General features: G+C 38.8%; 1 protein-coding gene across 4 annotated transcripts in view; it reads right to left on the reverse strand.

Annotated features, from left to right (window-relative positions):
* The window catches only part of IDE (insulin degrading enzyme), a 120259-nt gene that overhangs the window by 11544 nt on the left and 89893 nt on the right, over positions 1-18822 (reverse strand). For 3 of the 4 annotated variants that reach the window (XM_055425082.2, XM_055425078.2, XM_055425080.2), the window contains exons 12-20: positions 18705-18807; positions 16670-16792; positions 14411-14493; positions 11147-11291; positions 8564-8674; positions 7232-7352; positions 4949-5040; positions 3870-3981; positions 2071-2238 (exon numbers count right to left, since the gene is read on the reverse strand). In XM_055425082.2, coding sequence (XP_055281057.2) covers positions 2071-2238; positions 3870-3981; positions 4949-5040; positions 7232-7352; positions 8564-8674; positions 11147-11291; positions 14411-14493; positions 16670-16792; positions 18705-18807 — 1058 coding nt within the window. Of the gene's footprint in view, positions 1-2070; positions 2239-3869; positions 3982-4948; positions 5041-7231; positions 7353-8563; positions 8675-10513; positions 10659-11146; positions 11292-14410; positions 14494-16669; positions 16793-18704; positions 18808-18822 lie in introns of all 4 variants that reach the window. The other variant, XM_055425079.2, reaches the window with a different exon arrangement.

Genomic DNA, 18822 nt, shown 5'->3' on the forward strand with positions numbered 1-18822 from the left:
ATAAGGGTAGTGTCATCTGCATATCTGAGGTTATTGATATTTCTCCCAGCAATCTTGATTCCAGCTTGTGCTTCTTCCAGCCCAGCGTTCCTCATGATGTACTCTGCATATAAGTTAAATAAGCAAGGTGACAATATACAACCTTGATGTACTCCTTTTCCTATTTGGAACCAGTCTGTTGTTCCATGTCCAGTTCTAACTGTTGCTTCCTGACCTGCATACAGGTTTCTCAAGAGGCAGGTCAGGTGGTCTGGGATTCCCATCTCCTTCAGAATGTTCCACAGTTTATTGTGATCCACACAGTCAAAGGCTTTGGCATAGTCAATGAAGCAGAAATAGATGTTTTTCTGGAACTCTCTTGCTTTCTCCATGATCCAGCGGATGTTGGCAATTTGATCTCTGGTGCCTCTGCCTTTTCTAAAACCTGCTTGAACATCTGGGAGTTCACGGTTTACATACTGCTGAAGCCTGGCTTGGAGAATCTTGAGCCTGACTTTGCTAGCATGTGAGATGAGTGCAATTGTGCGGTAGTTTGAGCATTCTTTGGCATTGCCTTTCTTTGGGATTGGAATGAAGACTGACCTCTTCCAGTCCTGTGGCCACTGCTGAGTTTTCCAAATCTGCTGGCATATTGAGTACATCACTTTCACAGCATCATCTTTCAAGACTTGAAATAGCTCAACTGGAATTCCATCACCACCACTAGCTTTGTTAGTAGTGATGCTTTCTAAGGCCCACTTGACTTCACATTCCAAGATGTCTGGCTCTAGGTCAGTGATCACGTTATTGTGACTATCTTGGTCATGAAGATCTTTTTTGTACAGTTCTTCTGTGTATTCCTGCCACCTCTTCTTAATATCTTCTGCTTCCGTTAGGTCCATACCATTTCTATCCTTTATCGAGCCCATCTTTGCATGAAATGTTCCCTTGGAATCTCTAATTTTCTTGAAGAGGTCTCTTGTTTTTCCTATTCTGTTGTTTTCCTCTATTTCTTTGCATTGATCACTGAGGAAGTCTTTCTTATCTCTCCTTGCTATTCTTTGGAACTCTGCATTCAGATGCTTATATCTTTCCTTTTCTCCTTTGCTTTTCGCCTCTCTTCTTTTCACAGCTATTTGTAAGGCCTCCTCAGACAGCCATTTCGCTCTTTTGCATTTCTTTTCCATGGGAATGGTCTTGGTCCCTGTCTCCTGTACAATGTCACGAACCTCCGCCCAGAGTTCGTCAGGCACTCTATCAATCAGTTCTAGTCCCTTAAATCTATTTTTCACTTCCACTGTATAATCATAAGGGATTTGATTGAGGTCATATCTGAATGGTCTAGTGGTTTTCCCTACTTTCTTCAATTTAAGTCTGAATTTGGCAATAAGGAGTTCATGATCTGAGCCACAGTCAGCTCCTGGTCTTGTTTTTGCTAACTCTATGCAGCTTCTCCATCTTTGGCTGCAAAGAATATAATCAATCTGATTTCGGTGTTGACCATCTGGTGATGTCCATGTGTAGAGTCTTCTCTTGTGTTGTTGGAAGAGGGTGTTTGCTATGACCAGTGCATTCTCTTGGCAAAACTTTATTAGCCTTTGCCCTGCTTCATTCCGTGCTCTAAGGCCAAATTTGCCTGTTACTCCAGGTGTTTCTTGACTTCCTACTTTTGCATTCCAGTCCCCTAGAATGAAAAGGACATCTTTTTTGGGTGTTAGTTCTAAAAGGTCTTGTAGGTCTTCATAGAACCGGTTAACTTCGGCTTCTTCAGCATTACTGGTTGGGGCCTAAAATTCAGTAAATCTAAGCTTCTCTGGATGGCTTGCTTCTTACCTTGTCACCCGCAACAGCCTGCCCTTAGCGTCCTTTTCCCACCCAAAATGACCTCTATATAGACATGTATGTGATGTAAACACACGCCATCTCCTTAAGAACTGCTCTACTGTCCATGAGATAGTAACTGCTTATCTTCTCGAAGTAGAGTCCCCACAAGCGTCATGACAGGGGGCTGTACATGTAGAGAATGTTCTCGAGGACAACAGCTGTTCCTCAAGGAGTGAGGTGCCCTGCTATGCCCTGCTGCCCACTCACCCAGTTGCTCCTTGGTGCGCAGGGTGTTGAAGCAAGGCTCGGAGATGATCTGACAGAAGAGCTCCAGAAACATGTTCTCTGAGGTGCTCTGCATGTCGGTTTGGTAGTATATCTCAATGCCACAGTTATTGTGGACTTCATTCCTCTGCTGATACACAAACCATCCTCCTAGGAAGTTTCAATAAGAGAGCGACATGTTCAAAAACTTCTTTAGGGTTTAAACAAACTTACTGTTTTGTCTGTATGAAGTTGTTCAGTTTGGTTGGTGTCTTTCGGCAGTTCCAAACTGCAATTAATTCATTAAGAATGTGAAACTCAACTTACGCAAGGGAATCCTAATACAGTGATCTGTACTTGGGAGGCCCTCATAAACACTCAATGACTTTAAAGGGCAAAACACTTATAAAAGACCCTTTTATGACTAAGTAAATTTTAATGCTAATTGAGATCATAGTTAATGAAATCTACAATACAGTGTACACACTAAATTAGAACTAGCCAATATCTATAAGAAACTCAATAGAAATACAACTTATGTTTTAATAACCACGCAAAACAATTTTTTAAACCACTAGTTGTGCCATTATCTATTTAGCATTCAATTCAGTATTGTTTACCAACACCCACGCTGAAGGTCAACTCACAAATTTATACGTATGTGTACAATGCGTAGAGATGCCCCAGTCTGACATCTCACTTTAGAGATGAAACTGAGACCCTGAGAAGTGAGCAACTTATCCAAGGACATACAGTTGGATGATGGAGAGCTGAGATATGCTGATCAATTACTTCATCAGAATTATAAATAGATGGCCATGCTTTATGATCTGATAACTATTTCATGAGCAGTAAATGTGACTAAGCAAATATAGTGTTTACTAATTGCCTGATTACCATGTTCAATGGTTTTTGAATGGCAGTTCCTGATTCTTCCTCTCTGCCATGCCATAGTGACTGAGGAAGAAGCTTAAGTTCAAAATAAGCCATTACCTGGTCCGTGATGACTGGCTATGCAGAACAATAGCACTGTGCTCAAGGTGTCTTGGAGCATTCAACAAAGAGATCCTGAGGTAATGCTTTGGTAGCTACTCAAGTGAGCCAGACACAGATCCCAGCCCTTAAGAAATGTACAGTCTACCAAGGGAGGTGGAGATGCACTTCAACCCCAATGTGAGAGAAGTGCTGAATAGTTTAAAGAAGGAAGGTTCAGAAAACCTATGCTGGGAGGTCAAAAGAGGAAGCAATTACTTTTAGAAAAAAGTTTAAGGAAAAAAACCAATGCTTCTTATCATTGGTCTTATATACTTTCCACTGTACAACTCTGAACAATATTGAAAATAATGCTTAATGAGTTCTGTATCAAAAGAAACCACTGTTAATGCAAAAGTAACCCAACACTACAAACTCCCATATATTATTACCAATTCTTTATGTCAATTCCTATGGGCTCCTAATTCTAATTTCCATTTTTTATAAATAAATTTCATTACATGCTTCCCTGTCAATATTTCTTTAGTTTTGTGATTTTTTTTCCGCTTCACTCCTCTATGCTCAATTACCAGTCACTTCCAGTATATTCTCGTCAAAATAATTGCCTGCCTCAATTTCACCTCTTTGGCCCTCCTATAGATAATTTTCTTGCAGAATTATCTATCTTTAGTTACAAATTAGTAGAGAGTCCCAGCAGGTCTTTACCATAAAATTATATTTTATCATCCAAGTGACTTCAACCCACCTGTAATCACACACAATATTATGTCAAAGCAGTCCATTCCCAAAGATAGAACATTTCCACTTACTGTCTGGAAGCTGAACTTCTCTGTACCGAACGAGCTGACTTGGAAGAAGCGGTTTCGTATGAGCATGTTCAATAAGGGTGTCTTCAACCATCTGCATGATTCCTAACGCAGCCTATGGAGACAGGCAGGTCATGGCACATTACAAAACCACAAATACATCTTGATTAGACAGCAGCCCATGCAATATGAAAACAACATGCGTGTGAAATTAACCAACTTTATCAAAGTGGATTTTTAAACCTTAAGTACATTTGATCCTGCTCAAATAGATAAAAACTGAACTTGTTGATGTGCAACAGAGTCAGTAAGGTGGCAGTGAGGAGAAAGAGAGACCCAGACAATCACTGGCACCAATCTCAATGTTGGAGTGGTATCGCTGATGGAAAGTTGGTCTCAAGTGAATGGCCCTCACCACAGATATTTGGGGTTACAGCAAAGCAAAAGACGTAAGCATGAGGCTTTATTCTGAATATAATTGACCCAGGGAAGAATCCGTTCTCAGCCACATAACAGCACCTGACCTTGGCACATTGTTCTGGAGACAAAATAGTGGAGTGGCAGAAAGTATGGGCTCTTGAGACAGACTACCATGGGAATTCTAAATTCCATTTAGCTTTCCATGTGCTAAACACTTGGAATGTACTATTTACTTTAATCCTTGTACATAACATACTGATAAAGAAACTGAGCAGAGAGATTAAGACACTTTCAGAAGATTACATAACTTGTTAACTGGCTGAGTCAGGATTTGAATCCGAGCTGATTCCACACTATGTGCTCTTATCCACTACACAGTCCTGCTGTTCCAGAGTAGGGACCATTATTCCCATTTCCTCCAGTGACCACACGAGGCAGACAACAACAGAGAAGGCAGCCGTGAAAGTAGGTCCACAGTTAACTAGGATCATTCAACTCTTCGTATACCCTCCCCTACCTTCCTGCAGAGGGCAGAGAAGGCCAAGTCAACACTAACATGCATATAGCCACACTGTGGTGGTTAGTCAGTAGTCTTAAATCAGATAGGGTAAAATTTCTGTTGCAATGATCTATAAAAGATTGCTAAAACCTCAATCACCCACCTGCTTTGTTATATTTCCATGGAGAAGGGCTTCAATATGCAGTCGTGACAGGAGTTGAGGTATGAAGGCCTTAAGGCGAGGAAGGGTGACATCTGCAAACAGGTGTAAGAAATTGTAAGCTCTACCTATAAGGTCTTTTTCTTTAAAAAAAAAAAAACAACAAACTCTGAGATAATTTTAGACTTACAGAAGAGTTGCAAAAACAGCATAGGGAGTTCCTATATACCCTTCACCCAGTTTTCTCTAATGTTAAGATTTTTCACAACCATAGGATGCTGATCAAATATAAGAAGTTAACACTGGGACAATACTCTTAACTAAAAAATCTACTTTATTTGGATTTCAGTTTTTCCACTAGTAACCCTTTTGAACTAGTGGTGCTGGAGAAGACTCTTGAGAGTCCCTTGGACTACAAGGAGATCCAACCAGTCCATCCTAAGGGAGATCAGTCCTGGGTGCTCATTGGAAGGACTGATGTCGAAGCTGAAACTCCAATACTTTGGCCACCTGATGCGAAGAGCTGACTCATTGGAAAAGACCCTGATGTTGGGAAAGATTGAGGGCAGGAGGAGAAGGGGACGACAGAGGATGAGATGGTTAGATGGCATCACCGACTCAAAGGACATGAGTCTGGGTAAACTCTGGAAGTTGGTGATGGACAGGGAGGCCTGGCATGCTGCGGTGCATGGGGTCGCAAAGAGTTGGACACGACTGAGCGACTGAACTGAATTGAACTTCAGTAAAGAAGAGTTGTCCCTTTTCCGTTAGGACACTATGCTAATAAATGCTACAATGGATACTAACACTAGTGATTAAAATTTAAAGACAGACATAGGAAGGGAATTAACAAGTGCTTACTATGTATGTACGCATCAGGCATTTTACAGATGTTATAAACTGTAAATTATATGCTATTATTCCCATTTTAAAGGTGAATTCCTTGGCAGTTCAGTAGTTAGGACTGCATTCGCTCATTGCCAAGGGCCCAGGTTCAATCCCTGGTCAGGCCACAAGCTGCACAGTGGCCAAGGGCAGGGGCGGGGGGGAAGGCGGGAAGGTGAAAATACTAAACTTAAGAGAATTTAAATTTCTTGTCCAAAGTCATTAAGCTAGTAAGCTGCAAAGCTGCATTTGAATCTTGGCCTAATTCCAAAGAACATATGCGTTCCACTCCACTGCACTGCCCTAGAAGGCCCTTTCACTAGACCCCCTCAGCACTCAATCTCTTTGCCTCTACAAAAATAACCTGCTTACATTTATGCTTTGCTACTAGACTGGAGCGCCTTGATCCAAGAAACCCCACCTACCTAATCATTTTTAAATCTCAAGCACCTGCAGTCTGGTACCTGGTGCCGAGCAGGCAGTCAGTAAATGCTATTCTAGTTAATGAACTTTATAATCTATATGCCTACCCAGTGCCTGAGGCAACCAATAAAATAATGACCCAATACTTTGCTCTTGACTTGTCACTGAAGATATCAAAGGCACAGCGATACATAATAAGTAAGGATTTGTCATAAAAGATTATTAAAAATTCAACAGCATTCTTTTTTCTTATTACTGAGCATGTAGGAAGGAAGATTAATTGGTAGCGCAATGCTGAGAAGTGGAAAAGATAAAACAACAATAAAGGATGATATCAGTCTACATTCTTTCCAGTAAAACCCTGAAAGTAATTTCATTCCATTGAATAGACATTCATTAGACACACACTGAGGGCATAATATAAATACTAAATAAAAAGAACAAACGGAAGGCATAATTCACTGCCCTTGAGGAATCTAGGACTTTTAGGCAAAACCTCTGAAAATTAGATTTAAGATTTTAGGAAAAAAGCAACAAAAGATGACTCTTTAGGCTAATTTACATAGTTTCCATTTTTTAACCAAACTGAACAGATCTACAGATGCTGAAGCATTCTTTCTATGTGATAAGGCTTTTAAGCTCAGCCCTTTTTTCCTTTTCTGAAAACTTCAATATTAATGAGGTAAATTCTTGGGTCAAAACACTCTCATTTGCAGAAATCTATGAACAGTAGTAACTAACTGTTGTGGGTCCATGTTGAAAACAGCAAATGTGGTTAAACTGACTGAATACAAGAGCCACTTCAAAGGCTACCACAGTTTTTGTTTAAATAAAAAAAGAAAAGACAGTATACGCAGTTGGCTTCTTTAATGGAACTGTAAGTTATTAGAAAGCATAAACAGTAGGTACAGGATAAACCAAAATGATTTTAGAAAACAATAAAAAAAAGCATCAAGCTATAAGTAGAAAGAGTCTCACCATCCAAGGCTTCTCTTAACTCATCTTTAGTCCAGGCCACTTCAGTCATCAGCAAGCGGAGGTAGTACATGGCGTGTTGATGAGGCTGTTCAGCTCGGAAATTGTTAAGAGATCGCATATACTATTGAAGGAAGACAGGGGTCTGTTAATTTTATCCCATCCTTTTAAAATCATTTTGAAAGAGCAGCTATAATCAAACTTCAATTTGCATAAATTGTGTGCTACTGTGATGTGGGATATTGTCTTCTTCCTCCTTTTTGAAGCTATGTGATTAGACAAACTCCCCTCTGATCCTTAAAATAAAGAGCATGTTTTTCCTTTGTCTAGCCTGCTCCCTTACCCCTAGCATCTGACATGTACTTCCTTCACATGTACAGCCTTCACTGTGGGAGCTCATTCATCCCTCAGAAGCTATCCCCAGTTTTCAGGGTCTCCATCTCTTGGCATCCTTTAATTATTCACTACAAGGTCATCCCCAAAGCCTAATCAAGAAACATGGCTATGTGTGTGTACATATATATATACTACTGAATCTTCATTTGAAAACGGATGATAATTACTCTGGGTGTACAATGAAGGTCAGAGTTTGGCTTTTAAAGCAGCTGTACATCCCATATATCCACTACTGGGCCAGCCATGAATTGAATTTAAGTGGAAGATACATCAACCCTAAATAGTCTGCCTATTAGAAGGACTGATGCTAAAGCTGAAACTCCAATACTTTGGCCACCTCATGTGACGAGTTGACTCACTGGAAAAGACCCTGATGCTAGGAGGGATTGGGGGTGGGAGGAGACGGGGACGACAGAGAATGAGATAGCTGGATGGCATCACCGACTCGATGGACATGAGTTTGAGTGAACTCCGGGAGTTGGTGATGGACAGGGAGGCCTGGCGTGCTGTGATTCATGGGGTCTCAAAGAGTCGGACACGACTGAGCGACTGAACTGAACTGACCTGAACTGAATGTGACAAGGCTATCATGTCAGGATGAAGTCCCAGCCTGTAGAATCAAGTTTCTTCTTAAATGGATATTTAAATCTTCAAATCTTCAAGGAGTCCCTAAAAGCTACTACATCTACCTCAGCTTCCCTTCTGAAAGAAAGTGCTGTCCTAGCTCTTAGGCCCTATAGAGAAGGGGGTCAGGTGTTCACTAGACTCTCCCAGGCTTTCTTTCTGGGAAAAATATAGGATCTAGCAAAGACAGGAAGAAATGACTGACACAGAGTTATGAATGCTTCTTTTCCTCCTCACCTCTTTCTCAAAAATGTTCATAACATGGCAATATTACCTGATGAATTTAAAAAATAAAAATAAGTTCAGAAAACTTACTGCCTCTTTGATAATTTCAAATCTTTTTTCATCAATCTCAAAGGTAGCCATTTTCTCAATGATCTTCTTTAGCAAAATTGGCTGCTTGTCATTGTAACCTTTCACCGAGAGCTACAGAAAGAGTTCAGGATATTAAAAGTCTAAAAATACCATGAAACAATTTAAATTTGACTTTTAAACATTCAGGAAATCCCCAAACCAGATGTATCAAAATAAAAATAAAACAAACTTAATGAATTTCCTTTCTCATAAATATAGTTTAATATTTAGGAAGATAACATTAACCATCTTTATTTACTAAGACCCAAAAGCATATTTTTGCTTTTCCTAAACAAAAACTGTAACAAGAAAACTTACCTGGTGCCAAACTATGGCAGTACACACTATATCATCAAAATTCAAGTTCTCATTAAATCACATTAATTATAGAAAGTATTTTAAAGTTTAATGTTCTAAAAGAATTTCTAAGGAATGACAGGCTTAAGGTTTTTATAGGTGTGTTAAGAAGGTAAACATCATAGGAGAATGTTATCTAGCAAACTATTGGATATGCCCCCAAAGTGTTTATATTTAAATATTTTAAAAAATCATCTTTTAAGAAATCAGGCAGTCCCAATTTTGTATTATATGGCATTTTGCCACTTTTCTTGTCCTGAGCTGCCTAATAAGGATCCATATGTCATACCACTTGCTTGTTTAATGAGTTCTGCTGATGTACCAAAAGCCAGTGGCAAAACAGATGTGAAGTAAGTATACCCTGTACGTACCACCTGGATTTTGCCTGAGGACAATTTAATAGTCTCTGAAACCATAACATTTTGAAAAGCAGGGAAAGCCTATTTTCTATTGTTATGGTGCCACATGGTGGCACCACAACAGCAGAGAATACGCTGCAACTAGAATATCTCTGGAAGTCTCTACCTGATGAAAACTGATAGGCAAGAACCTCAGCAAGAGTGAAGGTCACTGAACATGGGAGAACACACCATGAACTGTGGGAATTAGACTGACAACTAGCAGGAAGCCCATTTTGTCACAAATTAAAATGATTAACTGAATGGTAATATGCTATTAAAAGTCAACAGTAACAAATAAGCCATAGATTATTACTTTCCTATTGAATTTTACTTTGTTCTCAGGGCTCCAAATTTCCCTGGTCTCTGAGAATGGTTAAGTTACATACATTCTTATACATTAAACAGAAACTACCAGAAAAGTTACTTGCGTGAAGAAAAAAAAGTCATTCCAAATAAAATTTTAAAAACCTAAGACCTTTTGTATAGAATTAGAGCACACAGCACATGCTCTCATTTTAGTTTTCATGGAAACATACATTTTCAGGAAAAGTGAAGATGAATGTGTGCCAGAAGAGGGGTGTTAATTTGGAAATGAGGTGTAAGTTTGGAAACATAAGAGAAATGATTTCAACAGAAAGGATCTAGTTATTTCTTGTGATGCATTTAATAACGCTTATTTTAAAACACATTTAAAAGTAGTTAATGCTACAAAATAAATAAAAATGTCAGATGTGTTTGAACACAGGAACTTACTACTACTGTCAACAGAAAAAAAAAAAAAAAAAACCAACAAAGACGCTTATAAGTAAAACTGAGCACCACAACAGCAACTACAGGTATCTTTCACTTACAGATGCTAATATATTCAAATACATGGGAAGAACAACATGCTTTCAGGATTAATATGTTAAATGTTTCAAGCAGAAGAACATGCAAATAAATGCACAACATACATGTTCACAAAATGGACTAAACTCTACTAAATTGTTTGTTAGTGGAACTAATACTAACTTGAGTTCTCCAATCATTAAAAAGGTGCAAGGAAAAAACCATCAATCTTCTTGGTTTAAAATGCAGAAGTTAATAGTTTTCCCAAGCTCAACATAATGCTTAAACGGTGTGATGCCTTTTCTTTGGTTTTCATTTTACTTACAAGTATTGCATTCATTCCTGATGCAATGCCATAGCTCAAACCTGAGAGGCGTGCTGCATATGTATACTCTTTTAAATCATCCTTCAATAACCTGATAAACAGGTATGTCATGTTGCAATGGAGAGGATCAGCATAAATGTAGCGACTAACAAAAAGAAAAACAAAAGAAATGCTTTGATACCTCAAGCAGTGGCATGGTAATGAAGAAACATGACCGAAGAGTATGAATATGCAGCCTCATGATCTGAATTTCTAGGGAAATAGGATAAGCCAACCTTCTGTTTTACAATGGCAGGAAGACTTCATTCTCTATCCTCAAAGACCAAGACTTCAGATACAGAATGGGTGAAATCTAAACCTAAATCAGGGTCCAATTTTGTTTTGAGGAGAAAAATATGACGATCTGATGAAAGATGGTTAAAAAAAAAAGAAATCAAGGAAAATTTGCATAATATGAATGGTATATTGCTGAATACTTAAGAGTTAACTTAAAAATTAAATTATAAGAAAATATGATTAGCCACAAATATTTTTTAAAAAGAAATTAAACTCATACCCTCAATCAAAAATGCTTCCATCAAATCAATATAAAAAATGTTGATGAGTGGAAGGCTCTAAGACGTGGGTACTTACATACATCCCATAGATGGTATTTTGGAGGTCATAGCTCAAGCCTGCTAGCTCTGCTGCATATGCATACTCGTTGAGTGAGTCTTTGAGGAGCTCAAGGTACAAATAGGCCATGTTACAGTGCAAGGGGTCCACATAAGCAAATGGGCTGGAAGAAAATGTTGACAGTAAAATAGCTGATTTATTACTTCCCAATGTGATATGGCCTTTCGAGATGGATCAAGGAACTGAACACTGGTTAAAATAACTTCCTGAAGATATGCTTTGAATTCTTGAATCTGTCTCTTCTCATGAGTAAAAACAACAACAACAAGATGTCTAACAAAGAAGCTTGAAATATGCCATGTGTACTGGTAGTAGTGAAGAGAGAAAAGGAATTGCTTATTACCCCAGATGGTGTGGTAGAATTGACAAGTCAGAAACACTGGGTAGGTGAGGCATAGGAACAGGACAAAATGCATGTCTACGTTTAGGCTGGTAGGAAAAGGCATGGCTGACAGAGCTGACACAGCATCTGCACATCCTCTTTCTTCCTCGAAGCAAGTCATACATACCCACAGTGGACAGAAGGATGAGATTGAGAACTTTGTGTGTGCTATGATTACATAAACTTCGAAGAGACAAACTGAGACTTGAAAGAGAAAAATTGACACCTGTGAAAATGTTAGCGTGTCTCTGAGTTTCCACCTAAACCAACAGACTAGAACACTGTCAGTAAAGGAATAGATAATATCCATCATATAATTGCAGCCAGAAACAGGAAAAAAATATTAACGTAGGAAATTTTTTTTATATAAAACAGGGAAATTTTTAAGTGAGAAACAGCAGCAAGAGAGAGGAAACAATTACAGGGTGGAAGACTGCAGAGATCACCTAATTTTAAATCTTCATTTCTCAAATAAGAAAGATCATTTTCCTCATGTCACCTGGGCTGGTAGCAACAGAGTTAGGATTCAGATTTAAGTCAAATGACCTATTCATTTGACTACGTGACATTGCTTACCTTTATGACAAGCAAGTAAAAGATTCCTTCATTCAACAAACATGTACTACATTCTTACTACAATGTTACGCACACCTCTAGGTACTGGGAATAAAGAAGGAACAAGTCAGGCAGAGTTCCTGACCTCACAGAGTTTACAGTCTAGTTTGAGGAGGCAAATAACACATTTAAATATGATACATCAGGTGGTGATGGTATTATGGGGAAAAATTATGCAGGGTAATAGGAAAAGGAGTGATAGGAGAAGAAGATTACTAATTTCTATAAAATTGCTAATCAAGGCCTCTCTGATAAGGTGACATCTGTGCATGAGAAGCAAAAGAGCAAGTTCTGGGGATATCTCAATGGAGAACTTTCCAGTCTGAGGAAACAGCCAGTGCAAAGGACCTGAGGCAGCCTCTTGGCTTGGTTTGTCTGGCAGCAAATTATAAGTTTCATTTTATCCATAGCACAGTAAATATAACCAATGCACTGAGAGCTAAGCAACAATTTTATCAAAAGCTGATAATGAAGTAAAACTGGGGGTAAAATGCTTAGCCCCAGAGAAATTAATATCTAAGAGAAAATCCTAATGCTGTACAAACATTCTCCACCTGGCAAATCTAAATAGTATTCTGTCATTTTGTTTTTTAAGTATTTATTATACACAATGACAGATTTCCTTCTTTAGGTAAATACCAGTTCAGAAACCTTACTGGCACAACTCACAAAAGCAAAAGCACCAAAACAAGAGAGAATCCTCAAGAGGCCTTGTCCCCACAGCCACCCTTAGGTGGAAGTGAAAAGCCAGACAAAGCCGGATCTGGGAGTTCAAAGCCATAGGGCTAAAGCTCAGAACACAATTCCAAGAAGTGTTCTCAAACACCAGCCTTGCTGGTGAATTGGAGACAGTCCTAAACGAACTTTTAAAAGAGAACATGATTCAAGTGGAATGCTTAAATCCTGGTTCACTTGTTAATTTAAAACATATTATTTTGTAACCAGATGTTCTGTGCTTAATATGGATCACAGAATTTTAAAAACTATATGTACGCATGATACTATCCTATTTATGAAAAGATTAAAAGGATATATATAAACAGAAAATTCCTATAAGAATGTACAAGAAACTTAACAGTACCTTTGGAGGGACCAGAACACCAAGATGGACTGGTGGGAAGCAGACATTTTTAATTCTGAGAACTATGCTGGGAAGTTTAGAGAATGCGAAAATGTCAAATGGTCTCTCAAAAGATATTCTGAAGCCAAACCACAGAAGCCAAATGGCAAAGTGTGGCAAGCTGTTTAGAGTGTCAAAAACAAACCAGCTTTGTAATATTCTCTGCCAATAGTAAGCCATAATCAAAAAGTCCAGGTTTGATATTAAAAAAAAAAAAGCAACACAGCTCTAGATAATCTATGAATCTCACACTATAAATAAACAATGTTGCTATCTCTACAATCGCAACATACTTGTTGGTGAACTATCAACATTCTACTTAGCTATTCTTTTTCCCTCTTCTGAAACACTTAAAACATATCTCAGCTTTAATTTCATGCCAAGCAAATCAAACAAAAATTAATGAAACAGTTGATAACCATAGTGAACATTATTAGATGATGATAGGGGTTTTAAAAAAAAAAAAACACAAACCACTGAATTTTAGAAATATAAAATTACAGAGTACAAACTCAGAGTAAAATTTGAATTGAATGATAACATTATCACACAAATAAATAAGACAGAGATGAACTAAAGATTTATATTGAGGAATCACTGCAACAGTAGCATTATTCATAAATTTTACTAAACATCTTCTACCAAGTCAGAAACAGAGAATGCAATATCTAAGGGCTCCAGACAATTAAAGGACTGGAAGGGACTCAAGATCATTTAGTAACTACTACCTCTTTTTCTGGGCAAGATCTAGGAATACAAAACCAAAACCACAAAAAAAACCCACTCTGGATTATTTAATTTTTTTTTCAGTGAACTTCTGGTGAATCTACAGCCTTCCCACATTCAAAATTCTCAAGGTTAGGAAGATCCTCCTAATAGCTAACAGAAATCATTTCAGTTGAAGAGTGTACTCCTCAAAGGAAAGGAAGAATTAACAACCTTGGCTCCTAAAAAACCATTTAACAGAAGATGCAGCCTTTCCTGGTCTACGCTAAATAATTCTAATTCCTTTTATTTCCAGACATAGGTACTTAAGGAAGCAAAGAAAACTTTTAGAAATGTTTATTTTTATAGGAAGCTTTGTAGCTAGATTCATTTTACATACCTGAAAAATTCAAAGTTGAGACAGGCCTTGGGCAGGAAAAACTTATCATCTTGTTTGAACCAGAGTTTGCTCATAGCTGTATCCTGTGATGGAAACACAATATATTTAGGGAAATATAGGCACATTTGACAAAAATCTTCAATCAAATCTCTCTTCATGAGGAGGAGGACAGAGGCAACAGCTGAGTTTTGTTCTGGAGAGGCTACTGTCCCATGGCTCTGAAGCACTCTCTAAGAGACAGCGGATGGGAAGCTGGAGAGATGACTGGTAAGTCTAGCAGCATAGAGAAATTACCCTCTTATCTCACCCTGTGTCAAAGAGATGGGGACCCAGTGGAGAAGCCAACACCAACTATTCTGTTCCTATCTTTCTCTACGCTAGGAGGCAGACGCAGGAGTCCTTGGGGGTAGGTATGAGGCAGCCAGCCTCCAAGGTGGGCCACATGGATCCCAGCCTGCAGGAATTCAAACCCTTGTGTGCTCCTCTCTCCTGCACTAGACCAGGGTTAGTCTCTGTCTGACCAACAGAATATGGCAGATGTGATGGTATGACACTTCTGAGATTAGATTATAAAAAACTGTGGCTTCCATCTCAATCACTCATTTTCTCTCTTGAATCTCACATTTTAGGGGAAGCCAGCTGCTGTGTCAAGCAACTCTATGGAGAAGCCCATGCAGTGAAGAACTAAGATCTTCCCCAAACCACACAACTGAACTTGGAAAAGACATCTCCAGCCCTAGTTGGGCCTTCAGTCGACCAAAGCTCCATCCAACTGCTTGACCGTCTCTCTCATGGGAGACCCTGAGCTAGAACTACCCAACAGAGCTACTTCCAGATTCCTGTCCCTTGGAAGCTGCATGAGAAAAAATAAATGTTTGTGGTTCTAAGCTGCTGAATGTTAAGAGTAATTTGTTACACAGCAATGGATAATTAATACAGCCAAGGATGAATGAATAAGCTACTCCCTCGACTCTCCACTCATTTATACCAAATTATATAAAGTCTTGGAGTTCACTTGAAACTCTGAGAAGAGACATAAATGGTTTAGTGTTCTCCTTACTTTATGCTAAGATGGCCTATTTAAAACACACAAAAAATTAGGAAAAGTAAATAAGATTTCTCTTTGAATAACCTAACCTTTAACTCATTAAAATGTAATTTTTAAAAGAAAAGTGACTAAAAAAAAATAATAAAAAAATAAAAGAAAAATGACTATCTCACTAATAATCTAGTTGAGATAAATTTCATAGTCCTACCGCAAGGAGATCCAACCAGTCCATTCTAAGGGAGATCGATCCTGGGTGTTCATTGGAAGGACTGATGCTAAAGCTGAAACTGCAATACTTTGGCCACCTCATGAGACGAGTTGACTCACTGGAAAAGACTCTGATGCTGGGAAAGGTTGGGGGTGGGAGGAGAAGGGGACGACCGAGGATGAGATGGCTGGATGGCATCACCGACTCTGTGGACGTGAGTTTGAGTGAACTCCGGGAGTTGGTGATGGAGGGTCGCGGAGAGTCGGACACGACTGAGCGACTGAACTGAACTGAACTGAAACACTAACTCTTGTCTCAATGACTAAATGTTAGGTCTTTTGAAGGGAAAGAAAGATGTTTGTCTATGGATGTAAGTTTATAAAGAGTTAAAGTTTAGAAAAGAGGATGTGCTGTAATAATTTGATCCATTTTCCCACACAATCTACTCAAGGTATGAAATAATGACATGACAAGAACAGTTGGAGAAAGAAGACTCCCTTCTCAATCATTCATTCCACAGACTTATAACTCCACTAACTTCATACAGCCAGTCTTTCAAAATGAGAAAGAATTGTTTATAAGGGCAGGAAATCCAACAGCTTCCCCTGGATATGCTCTCTTCCAGGCTTTAGAGATTCTTTCTTATCTTTAACTTTCATGATGCAGCATAAGTCTACTTCCTTATTGGGCCTTCAGTGAACACAGAAAAAAGGCTTTCAACATTGAGTTATATCTTTCAACAGATGAATTATAGTCCAGACTTACTATTTTCTGCAAAGCAAACAATTCCCTAGATTCTATGCTATACAGCAGTTTTGTTTGTTTTGACATTTTTAGCCTTTTAATACTTTTTTTAGTTATTATCTCTGCAACTCTTCTGTTATCTCTGGGGTGGGAACCCCCTAAATCAACATAGTACCGAATGCAGGAAACCATCTCTCTAGTTCCCTCCATGTAATAGGTCTGTCCCCTAACTTTAATATCACTGATTCTAACATATTACCTTAATAAGAGAAGGGTATGGCGTTGCTTCTTTTTCTAATGATAAAATTTCAAAATTTGTAGGAATAAATTCATTCTTCGTTGGAAGTTTAAATTTCCCATTCAGATCAGCATTTTGCCATTTCTGGATGAAGAGTGAAAAAATACACAAACAAAGTGATTAGAATCTGATTTAAGGGTTTAAAACACTCACTTTGCTTAATACCCAGGCAAACAATAAGGGGATAAATGTCAGCATTCTTTGCCACCATATATAGGGGCTACTTCCAAAATCTAGCAATGACTTTTCATGCAACTTGAGTTGGAATCTCTGGAACTAATCAAGGTTTTACACTTTTCTATCTTTCTTCTTTATACTTCTCTAAAATGACCAGCTGACATGAAGGAACAATCGGAGACTATGGAACATGGAGGCTAACGTATGAAGGTCACATCTGCTCTAGCTCTTTAGAGAATGGAGAATAACCTGCACAGAGACATACGTCCACAACTGCCAGACAACAGGTGGTTAGTCTAAGAGTTAAACTTTCATCTGTACTGAGTTACTTGCACGTATGGTTTGAAAACTAGGTTAAAGAGGGTTTCTTTCACTTCACTTCTGAAGCCTGGCCCACTCCTCTCCCAGATGACCATGTGAATTTCCAAGTGGACCAGTATTTCAAGCCTAAGGTTAATGACAAAGCTGAGATTTAAGTCAGTTAAACTGTAGAATAGGATTGACCCAACCTGCAGGCTTGGTCTGTTTCATGGGCTACTTCCAAAAACTATATGCAGGTCACAACTGATGAATTCTGACTTGTAAGACTTTTTATTATTTAACAAAAAGCAACCAACTGCCAGTGCAGATTACTGAACTGGGTTCAGTAATCTGGTCTCCAGTTGATGTCGCATGGCTGTGCAGCTCTTGCAGTTCTATTTTGGTTCCTGCATCTGTATCTTTTGGCACTGGGATGGTGGGGAAGTTGACCACATTATTTATAAGTAGCAACTTAAGTCTCCAGAATGGCTGAATCATAGGGAATGGTAAGCACTAAGCAAGTGATTTCACTGCTGAGCTTCCAGATCAATTTGTTTTAATTTCCATGTGGGGCAGGTTTGTCATGGTCAGAATTTGGTGAACAGGGGTTTTCTCTTGTTTTGGGGTTAGTTCACACCCAGCACTAACCTATGGGAGACTAGCTACCCTCACAGCTTAGTAAGATGCACATTTTCACACACTAAAGGGTTTCAGTCATTTCCTCCTGTGCTGTGACTATGTCAGAGAAGTATCAGTAACAACTTTCTCTCTCATTCTTTTTTCTATTTCGTCATTACCCTGCTACCTTAAGAAATGTCTATTGTTAAAGTTTAACTAGTATTTAGTTAGAGAAAGGCTTTCTGGTGTCTTCCCATGAATAAAGGACACAATCTCAAAGCTACATAGCCAATGAAAACCAAAAAAGAAAAAGTACTAGACAAGTAGATAAGATTCACAAACAAAATCCTGACTCCTGATGTATAACACCAGCAACATACTATTTACTACACATACCTGTTTTGAAACAAACTGTGATGATCCTATGTTGATGAAAAGAGCAATAATACAACATGAGGCATAAAATACAGCCCCTCCTAAGGTGAAGACAGTATGAATCCCAGAAACTGCTCCCCCTGTGTGTTCAGAGCAAGGTCATGAGCTCTGAGAAACCCCTGAATCTGTCTTTCAGGTTCCCTATTTTCATCTTTTCCTGCTTGTCTTGGTGCCTTTGCATCCTTGTGGACTTTGAACTCCAATGATCTTTGACTGCATGAGGCTGAAGTCTGTCTGACAGCCCTGCTGATCTGACAGACATGTGAGAAGACGGCTATAGTGTCATTTCTTCATGTAAATCCTAAGCTCCAGCTCTCTACCTCCCTGTTTACTCCTCTTGGGAGGGTACAGACAATGCTGGGCCACAACTCTCCACACTCTGGGCTGGGAATTGGTTGATCCAGGGAGCTCATGTTCTTGTGTGTCCCTCACACATCAGGCTTCTTCACAGATGGGTTAACCCTACCTTAATGACTTCGTCTGGTATAGCTTCTTGTTTGTACTGGGTTCCGTACCACTCTTCTGTGCGATCAGTTTTTCCTTCAAAAGATTTGGAAACTATTGCAACCCTAAAAATAGATGGA

Source organism: Moschus berezovskii, chromosome 12, assembly GCF_049115385.1.
Source record: "Moschus berezovskii isolate FMDL1 chromosome 12, NW_MosBer_1.0, whole genome shotgun sequence".
Classification (NCBI taxonomy): Eukaryota; Metazoa; Chordata; class Mammalia; order Artiodactyla; family Moschidae; genus Moschus; species Moschus berezovskii.